Below are 23152 nucleotides of genomic sequence, written 5' to 3'. Positions count from 1 at the left end.
TTTTTTTTTTTTTTTAAATAAGAACTTGTAGGTGTTTGATATAATTTTTGGGAAAGTATTTTTTTGCTAATAATTTTTGTTTTTAAATTTACACCGTTGATTTAGAACCTAAAATTATTCACTTTTTTGCAGGTATACGTTCCTATACCGGACAACGAACAAAATTGGTTGCTTTTTAAAATAAATATAAAGTCACTACAATTAAGAATTTTTTTTGCTAATAATTGTGACACGATTAATTGCGGAGATTCATTTTGCGTACACAGAAGAGTACATCAAATTGTTCTAGAATTTGAATCTTTATTTTTGTGGTTTCTCGGACGTATATCGTACTGGCAACAGTCAGGAATAAATGAGACGCGTTCCATGCAAATAGTAGGGGATTTCGTGTGGCCTCCTCAAACAAATCGTGTTGGCAGAAATTCAGGAGTCATCATATGTATGCTAATGGAAAAACTTATTTGGAATCGTTCTTTAACATGGACCGAAGGAAACCTTCAGGATGCTTGTTTCAGATACAGACGGTACATGGCAGATGAACTCTACACCGGGCGCTTCACACCTGTTAATGTTTAATGGTTCTATGTATGCATGTAATATAAAAAAAAATTAATAACATATTTTAATGAAATGATTTTCAATATTAATATGCAACTAGTTACTAGACAAGTTAGATTAAATTTCACAAAATAAATTAATAAAGTATTAAAAGTCTCCCAAGTTGAAAGACGGATACATATAATCAGCAGGAGATTGTGTAAAATCATCAGGATTATCGGTTTCTTTCCCTTTCCCTTTGTCTGGGTGTTTGCGAGTACGAACTTCTGACGGCATGGGCTGCCGACATACATCCCGATGATGACCATATGAGTTACATCGGGAACAATAGAGGGGAGTAGGTTCTTCCCCGCGGGATAAGATTCGGTTGTTTTCTCGAGGACGACCAGCCTGGCGCTTTGTCATATGTGGCGGTTGAAGATTGATAAGGTCTTCTGGAGTCTCCCATTCAGATCTATGCGGGAGAGGATAAATCGCTTCTTCATAAGTTTTCTTATAGACTTCGTTGGAGTAACACGGGAAGCAATACTTACTGCAGTCGGTTTCACCTAAAAATTTTGAAACGGCGATAACATGCCCGCATGGTAAACCAGAAACCTGCCAAACTCGGCAACTACATGTTCCATTAACAAAGTCCACTAAACCCCCCTTTCCACTGTCTGCAACAGAATAACTGTTTAACTCAATCCCAGCAACCGTCCATGTTCTAGACCCTTCAATTTTTTTAAAAATTTTCTTCTGTGCCCACTGTGTAAGTAAATGTTTTTCATGTATACCTTGCAAACGGCGATCGTAAAACCACTTTTGTACAGATTGCCGGAAGAACTCTAAGAGTTGTGTTACCGGCATTTTACGCGAGTGTCTAGATAAAGCGTTAATAGACTCCGCGCTGTTAGATGTCATATAATGATATCGATTGCCTGGACAATGCGCCCGTGCCCATCTACCGAACCCAATACTTGTTAGAGTGTGTCGCACTCTAGGAACGGCAAGACAAAGAGCATTAAATGACTCGTTAAAATCAGACAATCGGTACGATTTGCATGTCTTCCACCACAACTTCTCATTTTCTTTTTTTTTATCAGAGGGTAAACGTAGGTTCATCATTAAATGACGACAGCATAACCCATGATAAACATGTGGAAAGACGTTTCTAACAGCCAGATGTATAGAATTCGCTCTATCCGAAATTATGGCCATTTCAGGTATTTCACCGATACATTCTTTAAGCTTTGACAGAAACCATGTCCAACATTCACCATCCTCTGATTTTCCTATTCCGTAGGAAATTGGTAAAATTTGGTTGTTTCCATCCATTCCAACAGCTAAAAATAACGTCCCCTTAAATTCACCCTTTAGGTGTGCAGCATCAATGATCACCACCGGTCTTAAATTGCATATAAAGGTACGAATCTGAAACAAAATTATTTAAAAAGAGTCAAGAACATGTAGTTTGTCGAAACAAAATAAAAACAGATAATGCTATAACTTACCGCAGCACCAATCGCGACAAAGACCATCTCAAACCGACGCTCGTGATCAGTCTTGATATGTGTAACAGAACCAGGATTTGCCCGCTCAAGATTGTAACAGTAAAGTGGTAGTTCTGCGAACGACTCTCTGCTTGATCCTTGTAAAAGCTCTAGTGCCAGACTTTTTCCACGCCAAGCTTGACTAGTGGTTATCTCAACTTGGAATCTCTGTCTAAAATCTTTCACTATTTCATTACAACGATATATTCTTCCACTGTCTTTTAAAGGTTCTTTTAAATAATGAGCAACAACATGTGGGTTTGCCTGACGAACATGTGGGTACGTTAGCGTCTTCGAGCACGTGTGTTTATCGTTAAAACTCTTAACAAAAAACACCCCACTATCTCCAAAACTCCTTGCACGGAAACGCCAACCGCAACCGTCGACCAAACATGACACCTGGTATCGAGTTTTAGAGGATCTATCTACTTTAAACTCAAAGTGTTCTAACAAACATTTTTTTCCCAATTCAAGTTTCATGTCTTCTTTGTTATTAAATACGTGACCTGGTTCAAAAGTAATTGATGAAGATCGCGAACAATTTTCGAAAGAATTATCAGGATTTGGTTGGGAGTCGTTTACAACATCATAATTTTCTTCATCAGTACAGAAATTTAAATCAGGAACTAAAAATTTTTTTGGACTTGAAAAACCAGATGATCCAACACCAAACCCTTCAATCACATATAATTTATAAATTTCAAAAATATTTTCCATAGCAAAATTATAAAAAATTGCAAGATCTTCATCGTTTATTATATCTATGGGATCACTAAAGGAAGACAACCGATAAGATAACTTCGTAATGTTTGTAGAACTACAAATGTTTGACAGTTTACTTAAAAGAGCGGTGTATGAAAGGTTGGGTTCAATTTCTAAACCACGTCTACTTGAATCAGCATCAGCAACATACTCCAACTTTCCGTTAACGATTTCCCACTTTCCGCCAGTGTATACAACCAAACGAATCTTCATAATTTTAAGTTGGAAACTTTCTTTTACAAAATGCCAAATGTTTTTATAACTTTAAACAAATATGTTGAAAAAACTAATACAAAAATGTAGGGAAAAATTTTTAACGGCCACTCACTAAATATAAAGGTTTCAAACGGCTTGAGCCAGCTGAAACGGCTCGAACAATGTGTTGAAACGGCACGGACCTTCTGTAACGGCTTGGCCGCAGCTAAAACGGCTTGGAGCCAGCTAAAACGGCACAACTAGTTCACGGAAACGGCTCGGATGTCAGCTGTAACGGCTTGGCCAGATCGTACGGAAACGGCTTGGCTATCTTGTAAGAACGTGGCTTGGCTCGTTGAAGGAACATGGCTAAGATCTTTCCACATGAGCCGGTTGTAACGGCTTGGCTAAGATCTTTCCACATTCTCAGCCACGTGGCGTTCACAGCATCCTTCTCAAGCCGTTTCAGGGATTGTCGGACACGTGTCAAGCGGGGAGTGGACGGCCGTTAAAAAAAACTCATGTGCCGTTTCAGGATTTTGAACCGGCTCGTCAAGGGGTGTCCGGTGGCCATTTTCGCAAAGACGGCGTTGCAGTGGCCAATTTCGTGGTTTTCCCTTATTTAAATCATGGACATTTCATTTTCTAAGAACAAATAACACTTGATGCATAAAGTTACTTTACGGGATGAACAAAACAATTAAAGTGCTTTTTTCATCATTAAACCTCCGCATTTGTGTTTCGAGTCCATAAAATCTTGTGTTAAGCAACTAAGACCAAAGGGTATGGGGTCGTCATCTATCCGTCCCGGCTCGTCGCAGGCGTCCCACACCGCTCCCTCCTTGGCGTCGCGTCTCCGGCGGCTTCTGCAAGACGGAGGCGACGAGCTATTTGGTAGGCTGAGTTTTCATTGGTGGGCCCCTCTCTCTCTATCTCCTTTATTAATATATTGATTTTTTTTTTTAATTAAAAGTGGGTAGTCCTCTACACTCTTTGGTAGTCTCCAAGGGGATGGTCCTCCTCCAGCGGTGATGTAACGCCTACGTGACGGGTGGTCTCGAAAGAGACTAACCAAAGTATACCCAATGGTCTAAGGAGTTTTGCATTAAAAAAGATGGAATAAGTGTAACATTCAACATATTAGATAGCCTGATAGACATACAAGGAATATACTTTGAGTTTAATTACATTTCTAACGTTATATGTTTATTATAATATTAATATTAATATGTGCCTTTTAAACTTATAAATTTCAATACAACTTATTATAAGTATATGACTTTACGAGTTAGAAAACTATATCGCTAAGCAAAATTACAATACAACTTATTATGAATTCATCTTCTTGTTCATCTATAACTTAGATTCTCTTTGTTAAGTAATATTGCCATTACCATTAGGGTTGGTGGTCTAATTGGATAAGCAAAGCTTCTTGAGCTCAAGTCCCGCAAAGAGTTAAAATGAAATTTTTCGTTAAAATTAAGTAATATTGGCATTGCTCGTACTTTCGTATAGGTTTAACGTAATACCGACTTTTCAAAAAACCTTAACCCCTCAATAGACTTTTGTTTTAAACAATACAATATAGGAATAATTGCGTATTTCCCCTTAATATTACTCTCAATTGCATATTTACCTAAGCCAAAACTGAAAATGCATATTTGCCCTTGTTTATTGAAATGCCTAAATTACCCTTCACTCTTTCTGTAGGAAATCCAAGTTCAAAGTACTCCACTCACCACTCTTCATGTTCTTCCCTCTCAGGCGACTCCATAGCCTGCGTCACTGACCGGCGATTCCACGGCCGACAGCCGGTGATTTCATTCTCGGTGATCCAGTTAAACGTTTCAGTTTGCCAGTTACCCCATTCATTCGGACGGCGTTTCCTTTATTCGGCTAGCGATTCCATTCTATCGGGTACGATTTCATCACAGGAATAATTTAATTTCTCTTCATCCTGGTAATTGGGTTTAAATGAGTGGGTAGCGAGGCCAGGTTTTGTAAGTTTAAAAGCGTTCTTATACTATGTTTATGTGACAATTTGATTTATATTTAAGATTGATTTTTCAATTTGTTTTGGATGATTTCTTATTCGTAAGTATATTTTGGATCAATTTTTTCACATAGTATTAAAAAACTGCAGGTCATATGTTCATTCAACTTAAATCCACTTTCACTTTTGAAAATCATTTTAATAATTCTTCCATCTCTAATTATATGGTGGTTTAACTTGATAGACAAAACAGAGGTTGCAGCTTCCATATCTTTTGGTACATAAGGAAATTGTAACTTTAAACTTTGGATGGTCAATTTGAGTTATGTTTATGTATGGCAAATGGTCGAAGAAGGTACAGTTCAACTGGGAAGTTTTTACAATATCAAATTAGGACGAGTTAAATGGGTTGAATTGGAACGAGTTACGAGTTTACTTGTCATATTTGTCTTCATGCCAATTGGAGGTGACCGTAATAGACTAAATTTTGGCATTTGTTTTTCATTTAGAGGGTAAAATAGTCATTAAGTACTTTATCTTTAATATAATAAATCAAAATAGGTAAATATGCAATTTTATTAGTTAAAGAAGGGGATATATGCAATTTTAATGTTGAATTGGGTAAATATGCAATTAAAAAGAATTATGAGAGGAAATATGCAATTGACCCTACAATATATGTCAAATTGTTAAGATTTTTGCAGCCAATAGTTCTACATCTTATCGCATTCTTGTTTCCATACGTCGGACTATAACACATCACATTATTTAAGTTCCTTACATGAAGCTTAGGGTTCTAGTCCTATAGCACACAAAAAATATGGATTTAGAAGCAGAGAGTGGATATATAAATTAGTTATTCTTCAGAAACATATTTTTTATAACACATAAAATAATAAGTTTTGGTCGCGATTAAGAAATTACCAAGTTCGATTTGAATCTTTATAGGACCAAGCAACATGAAAAGATGGGGAGTTAATTAAGAATTAGAATTGTCTAAGTGGTTATGCAATGAAGGGATAAGGCTTGAGACCTTAAGGTCTTAAAGTTCGAATTCTGGAGCACACCCGAGTTTTCTATTAGAGTGCATTTACTTTAGAGAGTCTTGACTCTTGTGAAGGATGCAACTGCCGGGGATGCCGGTGGGTTGGAAATTTTTTCGGGGAGCGCCAAGCCAAACTCTGATACCAAGCGTGGGCCCGATTAAGACAACATGGTCTTGTGCCAGAGTGGGGTGGAGGGCCTGCTAAGCGGGTGCAATACCTATCGCCTGTTTTAGAATATCACCGTTCAAAAAGATTAAGAATTTGAAATTACAAACGAATTTAAAAAAAAAAACATTTTCAATAAAATCGAGGCATTATGTCATACTAGGAAGAGAAGACAAAAATCAATCACAAAACACGAGGAGTTATCGACACCACCGGCAAAACAGGAGGAGAATCTCTACTCTCCACTTTATTTAAGCACGTTAATTAGTAGCATAAATCTTGTCTACACAATATAAACATGCTACGGTTTTTTTATGCAAGTAGTCACGACTTTAAACCATAATTTGGTACCCCTTTTAGAATAAACAGATGACATTTTGATGCAAAGAAATCAAGAAATTTCATATATTTTGGTGTATTTTTTTTCTTTTGGAAAAATATGGAATAATGGTCCTTTCACCTGCCCAGAAAAATTGAAAGGATGACAGTGTTATAACGTGCAGTAACAGCAATGGTAGACTGAGGGTGGTCAGTGGTTTCTGAGTGTTCAGTTTTTTTGCTTTAAATATGCAAAGTAATATCACAAATCTTTTGCCAATATTCTTTTTCTTTTTTACTGACTGAGTAAATGTAAGAAATGGAGGTAGTTGCACTCAATTATTGTTCTTGTTTTCTTCTACTCTACCACTAACTTGACTTCTTGTGTTGTATTATTGGGAGATAACTTTGGTGCTGTACTTTGTTATTAATGGGACTCAGATCTTTAACATAGATATACATTCTGAAAAATCAGTCAAAACTCAAGACTATTCTCATATTATATGAGTTTTGTTCATTGTCCTATTCTTAAGTTGATTTAATGTGGATCCATTGAAGTACTAATTTTGAAAAGTGATTTACATGTACAATACATGAAACCATTTCTACAAAGTGAAAATATAGCTCAACCAATTCGCATCAAGTAAATTTCGTTTTATGTAATTTCGACTTAAGGGGACATCGTGGCGGTTAACTGGTGTATTCCACAATTAAAAGGTTGGAAGTTTAAATCCAGCAAGACGCTGGTTGTGGTGTATTTAACTAAGAAAATTTAGAAATTGCCATTAAGAAAATGGGGACAAGATGTCGAGTCATGTCTCATGAGTGTTGTAGTTGGTAATAGCAGGGGCGGAGGCAATGTATAAGGAGGGGTAGCTCGGGCTACCCTTCAACTCCGTCTTCGTAGTGTAAAAAACCCTTCAACTCTGTCTACGTAGTGTAAAATTTTTATTTTTTTTAATACAAATGATACCCCTAAATTTTGGGCTAGATCCGCCACTGGGCAATAGTATAGTTCCATAGTGGACCAGTGGTAGTGTGGTACTTCAAACTTAGAAGTTCAAACAAGTCAACTGGGCTCTCGGCCCAACTCAGGATCCTTCTTGGACCTGGACATCATACAATATGGGCTGGTCCTTCTCAGACTACAGTCCTATTGGATCATTTTCAGAAGTTAATTAAACCCTTTGTTTGCACCTTTAACATTTGATAAAGATAAAGTTTAATAATTAGGTTAGAGCTCGCTGATCAGACACCTGTCACACTTGTTTGTGTCGGTTAAGAAAAAAAAAAGATAATAAAAAGAATAAAAGACAAAAACTTATGATGGACCAAGCACCATGCAATATGCATTATGTTGTTTACTGTACTTAGTTGATGCATCTTATAAATTGATAAATAAAAGCCTTCCACCTGGATTTAAAGAATCCCATATTTCCTCATATTATATCCATTTATTCCATTAATTATACCATTTTACATTTATTTATTTTATTCAATTCATCTATATTATCCTATACAACAAACCAGAAAATGTCAATCATAGAACAAAACTATTAACACATGAATATACGGGGGTAGGGATCTTGTACATTAATCCAGAAGTGTATTATAACACTATATATAACACTATATAACACTATATAAACACCGTATAACAATATGTAACACCATATAACATTATGTAACACTATATGACACTATATAACAATATATAACACTATACATCCATCATAGACATGCTATCAGACAAACTATAGTGTTATATTTGTTATATAGTGTTACATAGTGTTATATGGTGTTATATGATGTTACATATTGTTATACGGTGTTTATATGGTGTTATATAGTGTTATATATAGTGTTATAATACACTTCTCACACTTAATGTACAGGATCCTCAATCTACAATACGGTTTTCCATGTCCATTGGCGAAGGATAAAAGGGGCGGGGAGAGGCGCCCGACCCCCCGAACTTTTCGCTTAGTAGTGTTATATATGTAGTTTTCGTATAGAAATTTTTGGGTATATACGTTTTCGACCCCCGGTTCTATATAATTTTTTTTGGTAGATACGTTTTCGACTCCCCGGTCATTCGGGTCAAGCTTCGCCACTGTCCATGTCATAGGACATGACTTTAATATTTGGACACTTCACAATTGCATAGAATTTTTCGTGTAATACTCGGATTTGGGTTAAATACATGTTCTCTAATAGACACGCCCAAAATTTCGTTAGGGGCAAACCCGTAATAAATACTGAGCAAGGTGCTAATAGACTCCAGAACGCAAGAACGAATTCTAATTCGACTATAACATAACGAGTATATTTCGAAGGTGGAAAAAGGAATGGGGAAAGAAAAGGCAATACCTTTATTCTTGATTTACAATGTATTCTTTTGCAGCCAATAAGCATTAGACATGATAACTTCCAGATTTGGTAAAAAAAGGTGTGATTGATACAAATTTGAATATGGGAATGAATCTTTTTAGCTCTTATGATTAAGCCACCCAACACTTATGTTTGCATGCATCTGTACTCGAGTGGTTTTGTGTCTATAAAAGGGCCTTTACACGATACACATTATATCATTAACAAGTGATTTCTTAGTTAAATCAAAGTCCCAAGTGTGTTAGCATGTCGCTTGCAGTAGGGAGGGTGATTGGAGATGTCGTTGACCCATTCACACCGAGTGTGACGATGGAAGTAGCGTATAACTCCCATTACACGGTCTCTAGTGGGCACGAGCTGATGCCTAATATCATTACTTCTAAACCTCAAGTTCATATTGGCGGTGTTGACATGCGATCTGCTTATACTATTGTAATCCTCTTATCTCTTTTGTCTTTACACCCAAATAAATATCGAAATCTATTAACTATACTGACTTATTTATCCATTTTTACTTGAAGATCTTGACTGACCCGGATGCACCCAGTCCGAGTGATCCTTACTTGAGAGAACATCTCCATTGGTGAGCATCGATTTATGCTTTAATCTCTCTTTTTTTCTAAGGCTGGCAAATCGTGTCTTAACAGGTTTAACAGGTTTCTGACGGCGCGCACAACATAAGTTTCAAACATGATTACGACTCATTTAACTACTTTCTACCTCATGTTTATAAAACAGTTTTATGTACAAAGATGAATAAATGATAGATCCTAACATTGTAATTTTAATTATTTTAAAAATTTAAAAAGTCAAAGGGTGTATTTTTCAGTCAAATAGGTCTAATCGTGTCTTAACATGTACCCAATTGCCAGCCATATTTTTTTCCCTATCATTATATGATTAATTATTGTAAAATTATTCTAATAACGAAAATTCGAATAACCGTATGTAACAGGATCGTCACAGACATTCCTGGCACAACTGATGCAACTTTTGGTACGTCATGCATGTATTATACGTCTAATCAATCAATTAATCAATCAATCATACTTTAGAGATTAACATATGCTGAACTATAATGGAATGTAACAGGAAGGGAGATTGTGAGCTATGAAAAACCGAATCCACTTATAGGCATCCACCGATACGTTTTCTTACTATTCAAACAGAGAGCAAGGAAATCAGTTAGGCCACCCGCTTCCAGAGATCAGTTCAATACACGGAACTTCTCTCAAGAAAACGACTTAGGGTTACCGGTTGCTGCTGTCTACTTCAATGCTCAAAGAGCAAATGCCGCACGTAGAAGATAACTAACTAGATGCCATACGTATACTCTGCATATCGCGCGAATAAAACAATAAAACCGTTTACTAATAGTAATCAAACTTTTCATCATGCATTTGTCTTATATTAATTAACTTGTCTACAATATGTAATTTGCTTCCATGCGTTAAGTGGACTTGTGTTATATATGTTTAATAAGGATTGCCGTTATGTTGTTGAGTTGTTCTAGTAACCTATATGATAAGAGTTTCTAAAAATGGGTTTTAGACCTAATAACTACAATTCAAATCAACTGGAGAATAAACATGATACCAATTCTGATGTTCACCATACATAACTATCAATTTAAGAACCCTAATTTGGTGGCCCAATCGCAATGTAAGACCTAGAACACAACTCTACTAAAAACAAACTGAAGTACAGAACATATATAAATTATGAATGAAAACATGCCTTTCTACACTAACATTGGCTCCTTTGTCAAGCAACAGAGACAGACAGAGTATATAAATTAGTAAAATTCTAGCTGAACGAGCTGCTAAAACTAACGGTTAAGCTGCTAAAAATAGATGCAAAGTCTCTGTGACGCCGAGCACCGAAAAGAGTCCCGTTTTCCGGCCATTAGCTTATTTTGGAAAGAGTTATAAATTATGGATAGTCATCTAAAGTTATAAGGCCAACTGTAGTGGCACTTTATATCACGCCAAATTTGAATATGGCGCCCCCATAGCGCCGCCAACACCACTATGGCGGGCGCTATGGGGTAGGTTTTTCCATCTCCCGTTATCCTCTTCGTGGCGTCATCCTCTGCACAATGTTTCCCCCCAGTCACACACATATAAGTACATACATATGTATCTATAATTGAAGGGGTTATATAACCCCCTTACCACTACACCCTCTTGTGATATAAAGCCCCATAAAGCCCCTCTCTTATGCATTTCGCCACTTGTCGCATAACGCCCCCAAAGGGGCTTTATGACTACACATGGTCTAAGGCCATCCGTAGTCATAAAGCCCCTTTGTGGGCGTTATGCGACACGTGTCGTGCCACGTCACACAGGGGCTTTATGGGGCGTTATATCACTAGAGCACGTAGTCATAAAGCCCCTACCCATCATTACCTAATTATTAATTTTCATTTTTATTAATTAATTAAAAAACACTAACTAATTTTTGATTGGTCAAACTTTTGAAAAGCCCCTCCATCACGCCGCGAAGGAGATGGCGCCCCCCCCCCCCCCCTCCCTTTTTTGGCCTCATAACACCCTTCGTCGTGGTGTTCCAGGCGCCATTGGGGCTTTATAGGCACACATGGCGCCCCACTACACACAACCTTAGTACTTGAAATGGATAGATATCAAAGTTTAACTTTTCATTAAATAACCAAACCATTGTTACTAATAAAACACACACAAAAAAATATAACAATACAATTATAAAACCCACTTGGAAATACTAAAACACACACACACACACACAGAAAAATATATTAATAAAGAAAGTCCAGCTCGATCACAAGTTTCTCCTTTGCATTGATGTTTGTAGTCTTTATTAGAGACGAACAAACGACCAGTTAAGACCTAATGAAGGCTTGTTTAGAGCACGATCATGTGTATGTGTATGTGCACATAAAAATGTTATCCACAAGCAACATTCCATCTTCAGTTTGATTAATTTCACACAACATTCCATCTTAAATCTAAATCTATTAACAGTACTGATCTATTTTTACTTGAAGATCTTGACCGACCCTGATGCACTGAGTCCAAGTGATCCTTACTTGAGAGAACATCTCCATTGGTAAGCATCGATTAAGATTCAATCTCTCTTTTTTTCCTATCATCACATGATTAACTTTTGTAATATTATTCTAATAACGAAAATCGTCACAGACATTCCTGGTACAACTGATGCAACTTTTGGTATGTCATGTATGGACTATACGTCTAATCAATCCTACTTTAAAAATTAACATATCCGAATTAATACAAACTACAAAATGTTGTGAGCTATGAAAAACCAAATCCACTCATAGGAATCCACCGATACGTTTTCTTACTATTTAAACCATGGTTGTAAAAGTCGTTAGGCGCTCCCTAGTCGGTCGACCGGGGAGTTGAGAGTACTTGGCCTAGGCGGAGAGTACACGGGGAGTACTCGGAGATGCCAAATTATAAAGAAATTAGTTTTTGGAAATAAAATATATGTCAAATAACATAAATTTACTAATATTTATAACAAAATACGTGAAATTGATATTCATTCTTTAATACGATCGGAATAGAAGTTATGTTTTATTTTATTTTAAGTCAAACTCGGCTCGAGTTGACCTACTAGATCCGATTTTAGCCAATGTGGACCGCATTTGATCGATTCCGAGTAATTAGTCGGAGTTGAAGAAAGTCGCCTCGGCAACCTACCTTGTAGCGACTACTCGGAGAGTACTCGGCCTTGGAGACCTTGTTTTACAACCATGATTTAAACTAAGGGGCGTTTGGTTCGCAGGAATTCAATGGAATTTAAGGGAATTGGAATCTGAATTTCATCTCTTAATATGTTTGGTTCACAGAATTTGATGGAATTGGAATCTCAATTCCAATCTTCATGTGTTTGGTTGACAATGGAATTTGAATTGGAATTAGCATGAATTCCTTTAAATTCCTTTATGTGAAGGAATTCAAAATCCTTCCTATATGTGAAGGAATTAAAGTATTTTCATTGGAATCTTCAACCATTTCGACCCGTACCGATTTCGATCCGAACCGTTTCGACCCGTACCGTTTCGACACGAACCGTTTCGACGCGAACCGTTTCGACGCGAACCGTTTCGACGCGAACCGTTTCGACGCGAACCGTTTCGACGCGAACCGTTTCGACGTGAATCATTCTGACATGAACAGTTTCTACGCGAACTGTTGCGACCCGTACCGTTTCGAATCGAGCCGTTTTGACGCAAACCGTTTCGACCCGTACCGTTTCGACGCGAACCGTTTCTACACGAACCGTTTGACCCGTGCCGTCTCGAATCGAACCGTTTCGACCCGAGCTGCTTCGCCCCGTACCATTTAGTCGCGACGAGAATCGAATAGTCAAAAGGTTATTGAGCTGTTTTGACTTTTGACAATCAAGTCGACACCCAATAAACGTTCAGCACTATGATTTAAGAAATGAAAATCATGCTCACAATCATATTGACAATCTAGCCCGTTCTCTCAGGAAAAAAAGGAAAACTGGCCCAACTCAATTTCGACACGAACCGATTCGACGTGAACCGTTTTGACCCGTACCGTTTCGATCCGAACCGGGAGTTATGGGTGACGCGGTGATGGATTCCAATTCATTTGACAACCAAACACAACAAAAATGGAATTTACATTCCAATTCCATCAAGAATCCATTCCATTCGGTGAAATGAACACTACCTTAGGGTTACCAGTTGCTGCTGTCTACTTCAACGCTCACAGAGAAAATGCGGCACGTAGAAGATAACTAACTAGATTTCATACGTATACTCTGCATATCGGCGAATAAAACAATAAAACCTTTTACTAATAGTATTCAAACTTTTCATCATGCATTTGTCTTATAATATCTTGTACTCTATGATATCATGTAATTTGCTTCCATGTGTTAAGATATAAGTTTAATTTGGATTGCAACCTAGGGTTTCTGAAAAGGGGTTTTAGACCTAATTAATTACTACAATTCAAATAAATTAGAGTATAAACATACATAATATGAAGTTCACCCTGTCAATTTAAGAACCCTAATTTGGTGGCTCAATGAATACAACTCTAGTAAAAACAAATTGAAGTACACAACATAAATAAAATACGAATGAAATGAAGAGAACGTTAAATTACTTACATGATCACATACACCAACATCGCCTCTTTTGTCAACCAACAGAGAGTCCTTTTCCGGTCTCCTGGAAAGAGTAAATTGCGAATTTGGTCCTGCACTTAAAAAAGATTAGGCAGCTAAGGATTGGTGGTTTTAAGGATTTGTAAGGATATGATGTGGCAGCTGATTAGGCAGCTAAGGACGTCATTTGCATTGGAGATAGTCTTACCATGTATGTATACACCTGGTATAAACTTTACGAGTTAAACTTGTAAACATTTAGAAAGAAAAAAGTTTAGAAAGCGTATAACATAATATTCTTGAAACACAAAAACCAGTAACAGCTAGCAATAAGACCTGCGCGTGTTACGACGCGAGCACATCACAAACATCGAATGGATTAGTTTAAGTGTTGTGTGTTGTTAACCATATGAAAACGTGTGTTTTGACGTATCTGATTGAACTCGATGTAACCTATATAAGTATTGCGATTTGATCAAACGTAAAGCAAATTGAGTTTATACCGTACAATCGTAACATATTATATGTGACACGACCAGGGCTGACTCCAAGAATTCGTGTACCCTGTTCGAACTCTAAAAACGTGATCTTAGACCTTAAAGAAATTGGGTATTAGACGGTCTAAACCTAATGAAATGGGCTAATAACTAATCTAAAACATAAAAATAGTTTTGTAAGTGGGCCTATGTTGGTGTTTATATGGGTATACCCTATTAATGTATTTTTTTACATATAAATATCGTTTTTTTTAAATAACGTGCCCTTCAAAATATCGGGCCCTGGCCGGTGGTCCTCCCCGCCCACCTTCAGGGCCGGCCATAGACACAACTCATACGTAGAAAACGTTACAGATGTAAAGGAAAAACTAACACGTATGATCAAAAGAGATAAATTAGAGTTTTTAAAAAATGAAAGGAAAAAAATGAAACCACAATTTGACTCCACTCGGCTTGGAACAAAATTCATGAAACATACATAAAATCATGAAAACGTATTATATTTAATCTGACTCATTTCTCAAAAAAGTTTGCGTTGCAACGTAGAACAACTCGAATTTATATCGACACGAAAATAAATATATTCACGTAAAAATGGCATTTTAAACGAAAACGTATTATATTTGACCTGACTTGTTTCAAGAAAAAGTTTACATCGAGACATATACCAAATCAATTTTATACCAACACATACATAAACAATTACACATTAACAATAGTGTTGGATCAATGCTCTATATATTGATCTATAATTTATAATCTATAAAGCTATATAAAGCAAATCTGATGGATTAAAATGTAATTTTACTATATATACAAGTTTTGGTACAGTATGTACAAATAAGTCCAAGCAGATAAAATAGGAAATAGAACAACTATTTAAGATGCTCTAGGGGTAAACTCGAGAAATCCTCCTTCTGCATTTAAGATACAGAATTCTAATAGTGAAAACCGTGCACGGCCGTCTCCGAAAATCATAAAAATTGTTTTGGCCCTGTGCGAAATAAAAAGTTTGGACCCTATTCGCAAATCTCCATACATTCAAATCCAAGCAAATTGGGCCACAAAATCACAAATTCAAAATTCTTAAAAGGCCCAAAAACGTTTTTATTTCATAAATCTAGGCCGTTTAAGATTGAAAAAAAAATACAAATTTATTTTTAGTATTTATTGGTGTAGTTTAGGAGTAGGGTTAATGTAACATTTGCCACTAAAAAAAACATAGCCTAACTAAATCTTAAATCCACACACATAAATTTTTATATTACAACAAAAGAGCAATTACTTGAACTTTAATTAATTATGTGGAAGAAATACAAGTAATAAGACAGCTCTTTATAAAAAAAATATATGAAACAGGCCCTTAGTAATAAGGAGCAACTAAAATAATGTAGAGAATTAAAAATATGTAGAGATGCAAGATTCGAACCTGAATCTTGGGTGAAACAATAGGAGGCTCAGCCAACTAAGCTATACAAACATATGTTAACCATTTCGATTTATATATAATTAATATGTTAAAGACGAATTTTTTGGGCCCCTAAAAGCTTTGGGCCCTGTTCGGTGGCCCATCCGACACACCCTACGGGCCGGGCCTGAAACCGTGTACAAGAGGATGCTTGGTGGTCCCAGAATGATGATTCATCATGGCAGTTTCAAGAAACTATCACTCTCTGATTTGTATTTTCTTCAATCCCACAATTGAAACGGCCGATTGAATATCTCATTATCAATTGAAATCAATAGATCACAACTTGAACCAGGCGATTACATCTGTTAGGTTTCCTCTCTCTGTTCTGATGAAGATGGTGGTGCCAAGAGGATTGCGGCTATATTACGAGTATTATCTCTTTCACAAAACCTTATCAGAACCCTAGTCACCACCTGATTTACTTCATTGTTATGTTCTTCTGAATGATTCGAATTTAAGATACGTGTTAATTTTTGTTTTGTTTAAGACTTGTGAGTGTAACCTAATTTGAACGATTTGTAGATGTCTCGTATAAATGTCGCTTGAAGTTTTTGTTGATATTACAATCGCCCCATGACTCTATTTTGGTGTTCTGCAATCGCTTCATCTTTTTGTTAGATGCTTCATCTTTTTGGGATTCTTTCGGCGAGCACGCGATCCACTGTAAAGAGCTACCAGGGTTTAAATATCGGCATGATTGGGTGAGAGATGTGTTATGTGATGTTCTTAAGCGGGCCGGAATCTCTGCCAAAAAGGAGGCCCCAGTAAATTTCCTGACTGACCCCTTAGAGGGGAGGTCCACTTTACGCCCGGCGGACATCCTTGTGTTTGGATGGGAAGGGGGGAAACACGCGTGTGTAGATCTAACTGGAGTCTCCCCCCTTGTTGGGCTCAAGGACAAGGGCTTTGTCGTAGGGCAAGCGGTGCTCAAGGCAGAGGCGAGCAAAGTGGCAAAACATGAGAAAGCCTGCTTGGAGAATCAACATGTGTTTGTCCCGTTTGCGTTTGATACCTTTGGTGGTCTCGCTCCTGACGCTGTGCGACTTTTGAATCGGGTTCAAAAAGTCGTTAATAGTGATTCTTCGTCGCTAAGGGTTTCAAACTTTGTATTTAGTAGAATTGGTTTTTCTATTCAAAAGGGGGTGGCGGCGCAACTTGTTGCCCGACTACCTGCCATTGCTTTGTAATTGCCCTTTTTCGTGTGGAATGATAACGGTGTTGATTAAAAAAAAAAAAAAAAAATTCTGAGAAGACTTTTGTTGATATTTGTACGGGTAATTTCATTTAGGTTTGTGTTATTTTTTTTTTCTGTTTAACATTTTTGGTTTGTGTTGCTTTTATAAGTTAACTACATTTGTTTTTTAGAATTAAGGTTTGTATATGGTAGACAAACAGGTTAGTGTAAGCCTCCGGTGAACTAATTGGAGTGTGGATGGGTTGATTAAAGGCTTAGATCATGGTTGTTGTTCTCATTGTAATAAATTAGTTTGATAACAATATAAAATAAAAATTGTAATAAATTTAACAATAATATATGTAATAATGTTTGATAAAATTTCTCTCTTTCACAAAACCAAGACAACTAATACATGGGTATATGATATTATATCAAAGTCAATCCTATTGAAAGAAATCCTAATATAACATAACAAAACTACCCGAAAATAGCAAGTTAAGACAATAATCAAATACTCGAACTATGCACTCCTTGAGCCATCCATGAGGTGCAAATCGTAACACTAGACCCTAATATATACATGGTTCAACCACTCGTCTACCCCTAGTTATTGTTGACTCGATCGAACAATTTCTTTGATTCCTTGAACTGCTCGTGCCACTAGATCATTTATCGTGGTGATGGTTTCCATTGTGACCAGGTTTGAGGTAGCTATATCGGGGTGCAATAGTTGGAACCCCACAGTCACCATTGATCCACGCTCACCATTTGCACCATCTTCACCATAACCTGGGACGATACATAACCCAGATGGCAAGAGTGCCACAGAAGAAATGTCCTCGCCATTCATCACCATAGATACTGTTGGGAAATCCACAGTTGCATAGACAATGAGTGATCCTGTCATATCACTTGTTGTCTCCTGCAACACCATAACCTGATCGTCTTCGGTTGGCATTTCCTTTACACGTGAAAAAATAATAAAGTTAGAAAATAAACATTTGATTATTAAGACTAGTACATATAAATACAAAAGGTAACTTTGTAAACTTACAATATTGGAATTTAAAATGGAGATGCAGTTAGGACTTGTTTCATCTTGGTCTAACGGTAAACGAATCACGTTTCTAGCAGCAACCCTATGGTATATCACATCCCAAATACACCTGTCTTTTGTTATCAACATATTAAACAAGTGTTGGTGATTTGCTGGCATCCAGGCTGAATAGGTTGCACTAGTGACTATTCCCATTGGTTCACTGAAACCACTTATGAAATTGCGTGCCATGATCCTTGGTCTTCCCGGTGCATGATCCGCAACCAAATCCCATCGTTGACCATCGGTCAAACAAACTCCACCACAATAGATACTCGTCATACGTTTTGCTAGGCCTATTAAGCTTCTTTTTGTATCTTGAAGCAAGTGGTGGTTGAGAGTGGGTGACGTGATGGCTCTTATGCTCTCACAATGCCGCAAAAGTGCACTAATCCATCTTTGTGCACCGAAGCCCACACCCGAGCTGATTAACTGACGATACTGCTGGGAGACCGATTGCTCGTTGTATTCGGTATGTTCGATCCACGTAACCTACACATATTCATTACAAATCATATCATAGTTTATACATAATTATGCAATGCAAAAACATATACACAAATTATTATATATTATACCATGGAGAAACCATTTGGCATATCATGTAGGATACAACCAGAAGGACACCTTTTTGCCATGTGCCCTTCGATTCCGGAATCAATGGACAAATCAACCACAATCCATAGCCCCTCAGCTTGTTGTTTGGCGTATCGAATAAATTCCATAACTCGAACAGGCACTAAAGGCGAAATGAATTGAATTTCGGCTTTCATCTACATCAAATTTTGATATTTTAGCAATTTTTTTAAATTAATATAACTAGAGATAAAAAAAATAAAAATAAAAGTCTAAGACGGCTTACAAGTTGGAGAGAACCATTTCTTGAACCTCCTATACCATTGGAAATCACTTCCATTGTAGTACAACTGCCAATTATGCCCATAAACATTTCTCTCCATTGATCCTACACAATCATGTTTAATTTTGTATAAGTATATAATCTTTGGTTTTCCATAACTAACAAGAACAAAAAGATAAGTTACCGCGTTGAGTAATGCTTCTACAAGGGTTGAACTAGTCATCGGTACCACGCTGCTAGCCCGTGTAGCATCGGATATGAATCCAGGTGGTTTTGTTCCAAGACAAGAAGGAAAAGCCCTTACATATTCAACAAAATTAAGGGTTTCTCCTCCACCTTTCTTGTTTTTATTCCATAGTGGAGCATTTGTAATCCCTAGCTTTAAGAGCACTTCCATGGCTTTTGATACTTGCACAAGATATCCATTTCTTTGAGAGGGTATGTCGAAACCCATATGTGATCGAATCACGTTTGGGTTTAAAGTGTCTCTAGGAATTGTCACTTTGTTTGGCAATGGCATGACAAAATTTTGACTTGCGAGACTAGTTATGCGGCTAAGCTCCTCTTTCAACCATGCGTTCTCTATCACGACTTTGTGTTTGTGAATGGACCCGTCCGGTATTGTTGCTTGACCACCACATTTGCTGCAGAGTGCGTTCTTTAGGGCTTCTATCAATGCTGAATTCTCAAGCCTTAGTTGCTCGTTTTCTTGCTTTAGAATCGTATGCTCATGTCGCTCCGTTTGAGTCTACACAAATGTAGTTACTCTTATGATTTTTAATACCAAATAATTATTATAATTAAGGGGGAAAATTCAAGTTACGCTATGCATTAATTATAAGGTCTAGATGTTTGTATATTTCTTAAACATATATGTTTTACCATGGAATTTTACTAAATAAATAAAAATATTATCAAACATTACCTTCAATTGAGTTCTTTTATTTTGGAACCAAAATTTGACCTTTTTGATAGTGATGTTGAGTTTATTTGCAATTTCAAACCTTTCTTTCTCAGTAGGGTGAGAGCTTTTGTTGAAGAATCTATTACACAAAACAAAACAAAACAAAGTAAACTAAAAGAAGTATGCATACGTGGATGAACTCAGAATATCATGAAGGAAAAGTGAGTATTACTTTTCGAGTTCTTCAATTTGCTCTTGTGTATAACGACTATATTGTCGTGAACTCGAACATGAACTGCCAGGATTGATTTCTTGTTCGTCACTAGATGCGACTTCACAATTCTCATTTTCATCGGATGTGGTTGCAAGTACTTCTTCCCTGGCCCTTTGATTACCATTTCCTTCCATTTTTGGTTTATGTCTACAAAATCATATATAATATTCAGTAAAAATATGCATTTAAAATCAACATATAACAATAAAAGCTTCACAATAGAATACGACAGCAAACATCAACCCCTATTACATATTATTATTTATTCACAACACTACCCACCATTAATAAAGATTATTAAATTAATCAAAGAATCTGGATAATAAAAGGACATATAAATATATAATACATGTTTTTACTTTTTTTTCCTAGAATAATTATAGCTAAATCTTATTTTTAAATATTTTATAATAAATAACTCAGACATCATTGTATTTCCTTTTCAGTTATATATAATATTTTCAAAGAATTTATGTTTTTGAAGATTTTATAATAAATAACTCAGACTTAATAGTATTTCCTTTTCAGATATAGAACGAAAACAATTATACATATATGTGTATATACATATACGTGTGTGTGTATATATATATATATATATATATATATATATATATATCATTTCAAATCTATCCGCAACTAGTTCCAAACATATTGTAATTAAACCTCATTTTTTTTATCATGGGGTATTCAATTTAACAACAAAAAGTAATAAGTCGGGTATTCATCGAATCAGATTTTGGGTTCCTTAGGTTAACCAAATATGTTTTTCCGATTCAAGAATTTGGAATGAATACAATTTAGATTTCAAAACAAACTCGATTCATATTAGTTCGAACGAACCAAATTAAGAGAAAAAAACGTAAAATGTAGCAACGAGACCGGAGAGGGTTAGAGTTTTATGTCAAGTATTTCTTATTTGAATTTTAGAACTGATTGAGTTTGAAACTCAACAACCCGTAACTTGATTCGAAAAATGAACTCTAAATTCTTATTTCTCTCTATTTTCCGATTTCAATGCAAAAAAGCTTAACATCGCTTGTGAAATAATAAATTATTCTATGTGTTTTATAACAAAAAAAAATGTAGTCAACTTTTATAGTTAACTTATGCAATTTCGATACAGTTAAAAAAACGATTGACTATAGTCAATCATTGCATCAAAGTTGAAATAAAAATACGTATAATGGTATGCTCAAACTCAAACTCAAATTTATAGTTAACAAACAAATGTAAAAGAAGTATTACAAAATACAAAATAAAACACATACATAGAGGGTACTTTATCACTTGTTGGGATTAGTCGATCAAGGAAGGAGTTGTCTCCTAAAAACCTTTTAACCAACAAGTGAGACTCTAGGATAAATTGTGTGTTAGTGATGTGAATGAAAGACCTATATATAAGCAAGGGAAGAGGAACGAAATGGAACATTGTTGTATCTTTATGGGTGATTATAAAAACATGTAGTAAATCATCTTTCAATTCTTTTTTTCCAATTTTAAATTTGAGATTTTTCTTCATGATTTTCACACAAAAATGAAATTCTAACAACTCCCTCACTATGAAAATAGATCCCGTTTCATAAAATCATTGCATTTGACCCAACCCAATTAGTCAAACATGTAAGTGTAAAACAAATCTCATATAATAGTTACCATGAATCTTTTAGGAGAAATAAAATAAAGTCTATTTTTATTTTTTGTAGTGTTAATGATACTATCTGATACTATTATATTGATTTAGAGTTAATTATGTACAAATTCATTTTTACATTTATATATATATGTAAGTGTAAAACAAATCTCATATAATAGTTACCATGAATCTTTTAGAAGAAATAAAATAAAGTCTATATTTTTTTTGTAGTGTTAATGATACTATCTGATACTATTATATTGATTTAGAGTTAATTGTGTACAAATTCATTTTTACATTTATATATATAGTTGACTAAGTCAAATGTAGTAATTCTTAGAAAATAATATTTATATGCATAATGTATGTAGTTGCTACAAACAATAAAAACAAAACAAACAATAAAAACAAAACACGGATTAAATCTTGGAAAACATTGTGTGATAAATTCAAAGTACATCGTGTAATTTATTATCTTATTCACAGTTGAATTCATGTATTTGGTCAGATTTACTTTGTTTTAGACTTTGTTTGTTAAATTTAACAAAATGTATAAATAACTCAATCTTTTGTGTTCCTACAAAAAATGAAACTTTAATGTATAAATAACTCAATCTTTTGTGTTCCTATAAAAATGAAAATCTGCAATAAAATTGGTAATATATTGAAGTAATTGAAATATCTATTATCATTATTATCATGTAGTTAATAGAAAAAATATAAAAATAAAAGGAATATGATTAATGTAATCGTTCTAATTTAGACTATTCGTCATTGGTTTATGTAATGGAAATCCCATTATTACATATCTTTACAAAATTATCTAATTTATTGCAAGCTGAATTTGATTATTTTTATTATCTTATCAAAAATATTTATTAAGTTCTCATAACATAATCAACTACTTTTATATATTAAGATAAAAGATCAAATAATAAATACCCTTATCATACAAAACGTACGAATAGGGTGAAAAGGAAAAAAAAACACGATGACATTTTTGGTAATTATTTATTCGTAGAGTAAGTATCAAAATTACTCTACAAATGTTTTTGTAGGGTAATTTTGATCTTGTATAGTAATTTTGTAAAATGTTCTTGTGGGGTAATTTTGATCTTATAGGGTAA

General features: G+C 35.5%; 4 protein-coding genes and 1 long non-coding RNA gene across 5 annotated transcripts; 3 read left to right on the top strand and 2 right to left on the bottom strand.

The window, feature by feature from the left end:
- Positions 1-244: 244 nt before the first annotated feature.
- Positions 245-3656, bottom strand: LOC110905103. Its single transcript, XM_022150986.2, has 2 exons — positions 2052-3656; positions 245-1971 (listed from the first exon to the last, which is right to left on the bottom strand). Exons 1-2 carry the CDS (start codon positions 3063-3065, stop codon positions 706-708), a joined length of 2280 nt encoding a protein of 759 aa, XP_022006678.1. The 5' UTR covers positions 3066-3656; the 3' UTR covers positions 245-705.
- A 122-nt stretch (positions 3657-3778) lies between these two features.
- LOC118486797 lies at positions 3779-5131 on the top strand. The gene is made up of 2 exons (XR_004879915.1): positions 3779-3960; positions 4758-5131. It is a non-coding gene; the product is annotated as an uncharacterized LOC118486797 (long non-coding RNA).
- Positions 5132-9179: 4048 nt separating this feature from the next.
- Positions 9180-10454, top strand: LOC110905104 (CEN-like protein 1). Its single transcript, XM_022150987.2, has 4 exons — positions 9180-9392; positions 9482-9543; positions 9916-9956; positions 10053-10454. Exons 1-4 carry the CDS (start codon positions 9207-9209, stop codon positions 10268-10270), a joined length of 507 nt encoding a protein of 168 aa, XP_022006679.1. The 5' UTR covers positions 9180-9206; the 3' UTR covers positions 10271-10454.
- A 1427-nt stretch (positions 10455-11881) lies between these two features.
- LOC110907889 (protein CENTRORADIALIS-like) lies at positions 11882-13758 on the top strand. Its single transcript, XM_035983179.1, has 6 exons — positions 11882-11911; positions 11986-12048; positions 12130-12170; positions 12242-12319; positions 13377-13453; positions 13639-13758. The coding sequence occupies exons 1-6, from the start codon at positions 11882-11884 to the stop codon at positions 13734-13736; spliced, it is 387 nt and encodes a 128-aa protein (XP_035839072.1). The 3' UTR covers positions 13737-13758.
- A 4105-nt stretch (positions 13759-17863) lies between these two features.
- On the bottom strand, positions 17864-20523 carry LOC110907890 (homeobox-leucine zipper protein ANTHOCYANINLESS 2). Its single transcript, XM_022152809.1, has 7 exons — positions 20348-20523; positions 20137-20254; positions 19396-19959; positions 19215-19316; positions 18931-19125; positions 18311-18844; positions 17864-18217 (listed from the first exon to the last, which is right to left on the bottom strand). The coding sequence occupies exons 1-7, from the start codon at positions 20521-20523 to the stop codon at positions 17864-17866; spliced, it is 2043 nt and encodes a 680-aa protein (XP_022008501.1).
- Between the last annotated feature and the right edge of the window lie 2629 nt (positions 20524-23152).

The sequence above is a fragment of the Helianthus annuus genome, chromosome 14 (genome assembly GCF_002127325.2).
Source record: "Helianthus annuus cultivar XRQ/B chromosome 14, HanXRQr2.0-SUNRISE, whole genome shotgun sequence".
Taxonomy (NCBI): Eukaryota; Viridiplantae; Streptophyta; class Magnoliopsida; order Asterales; family Asteraceae; genus Helianthus; species Helianthus annuus.
The sequence above is the reverse complement of the archived record's forward strand: the minus strand, read 5'-3'. Positions and strand labels throughout refer to the sequence as shown.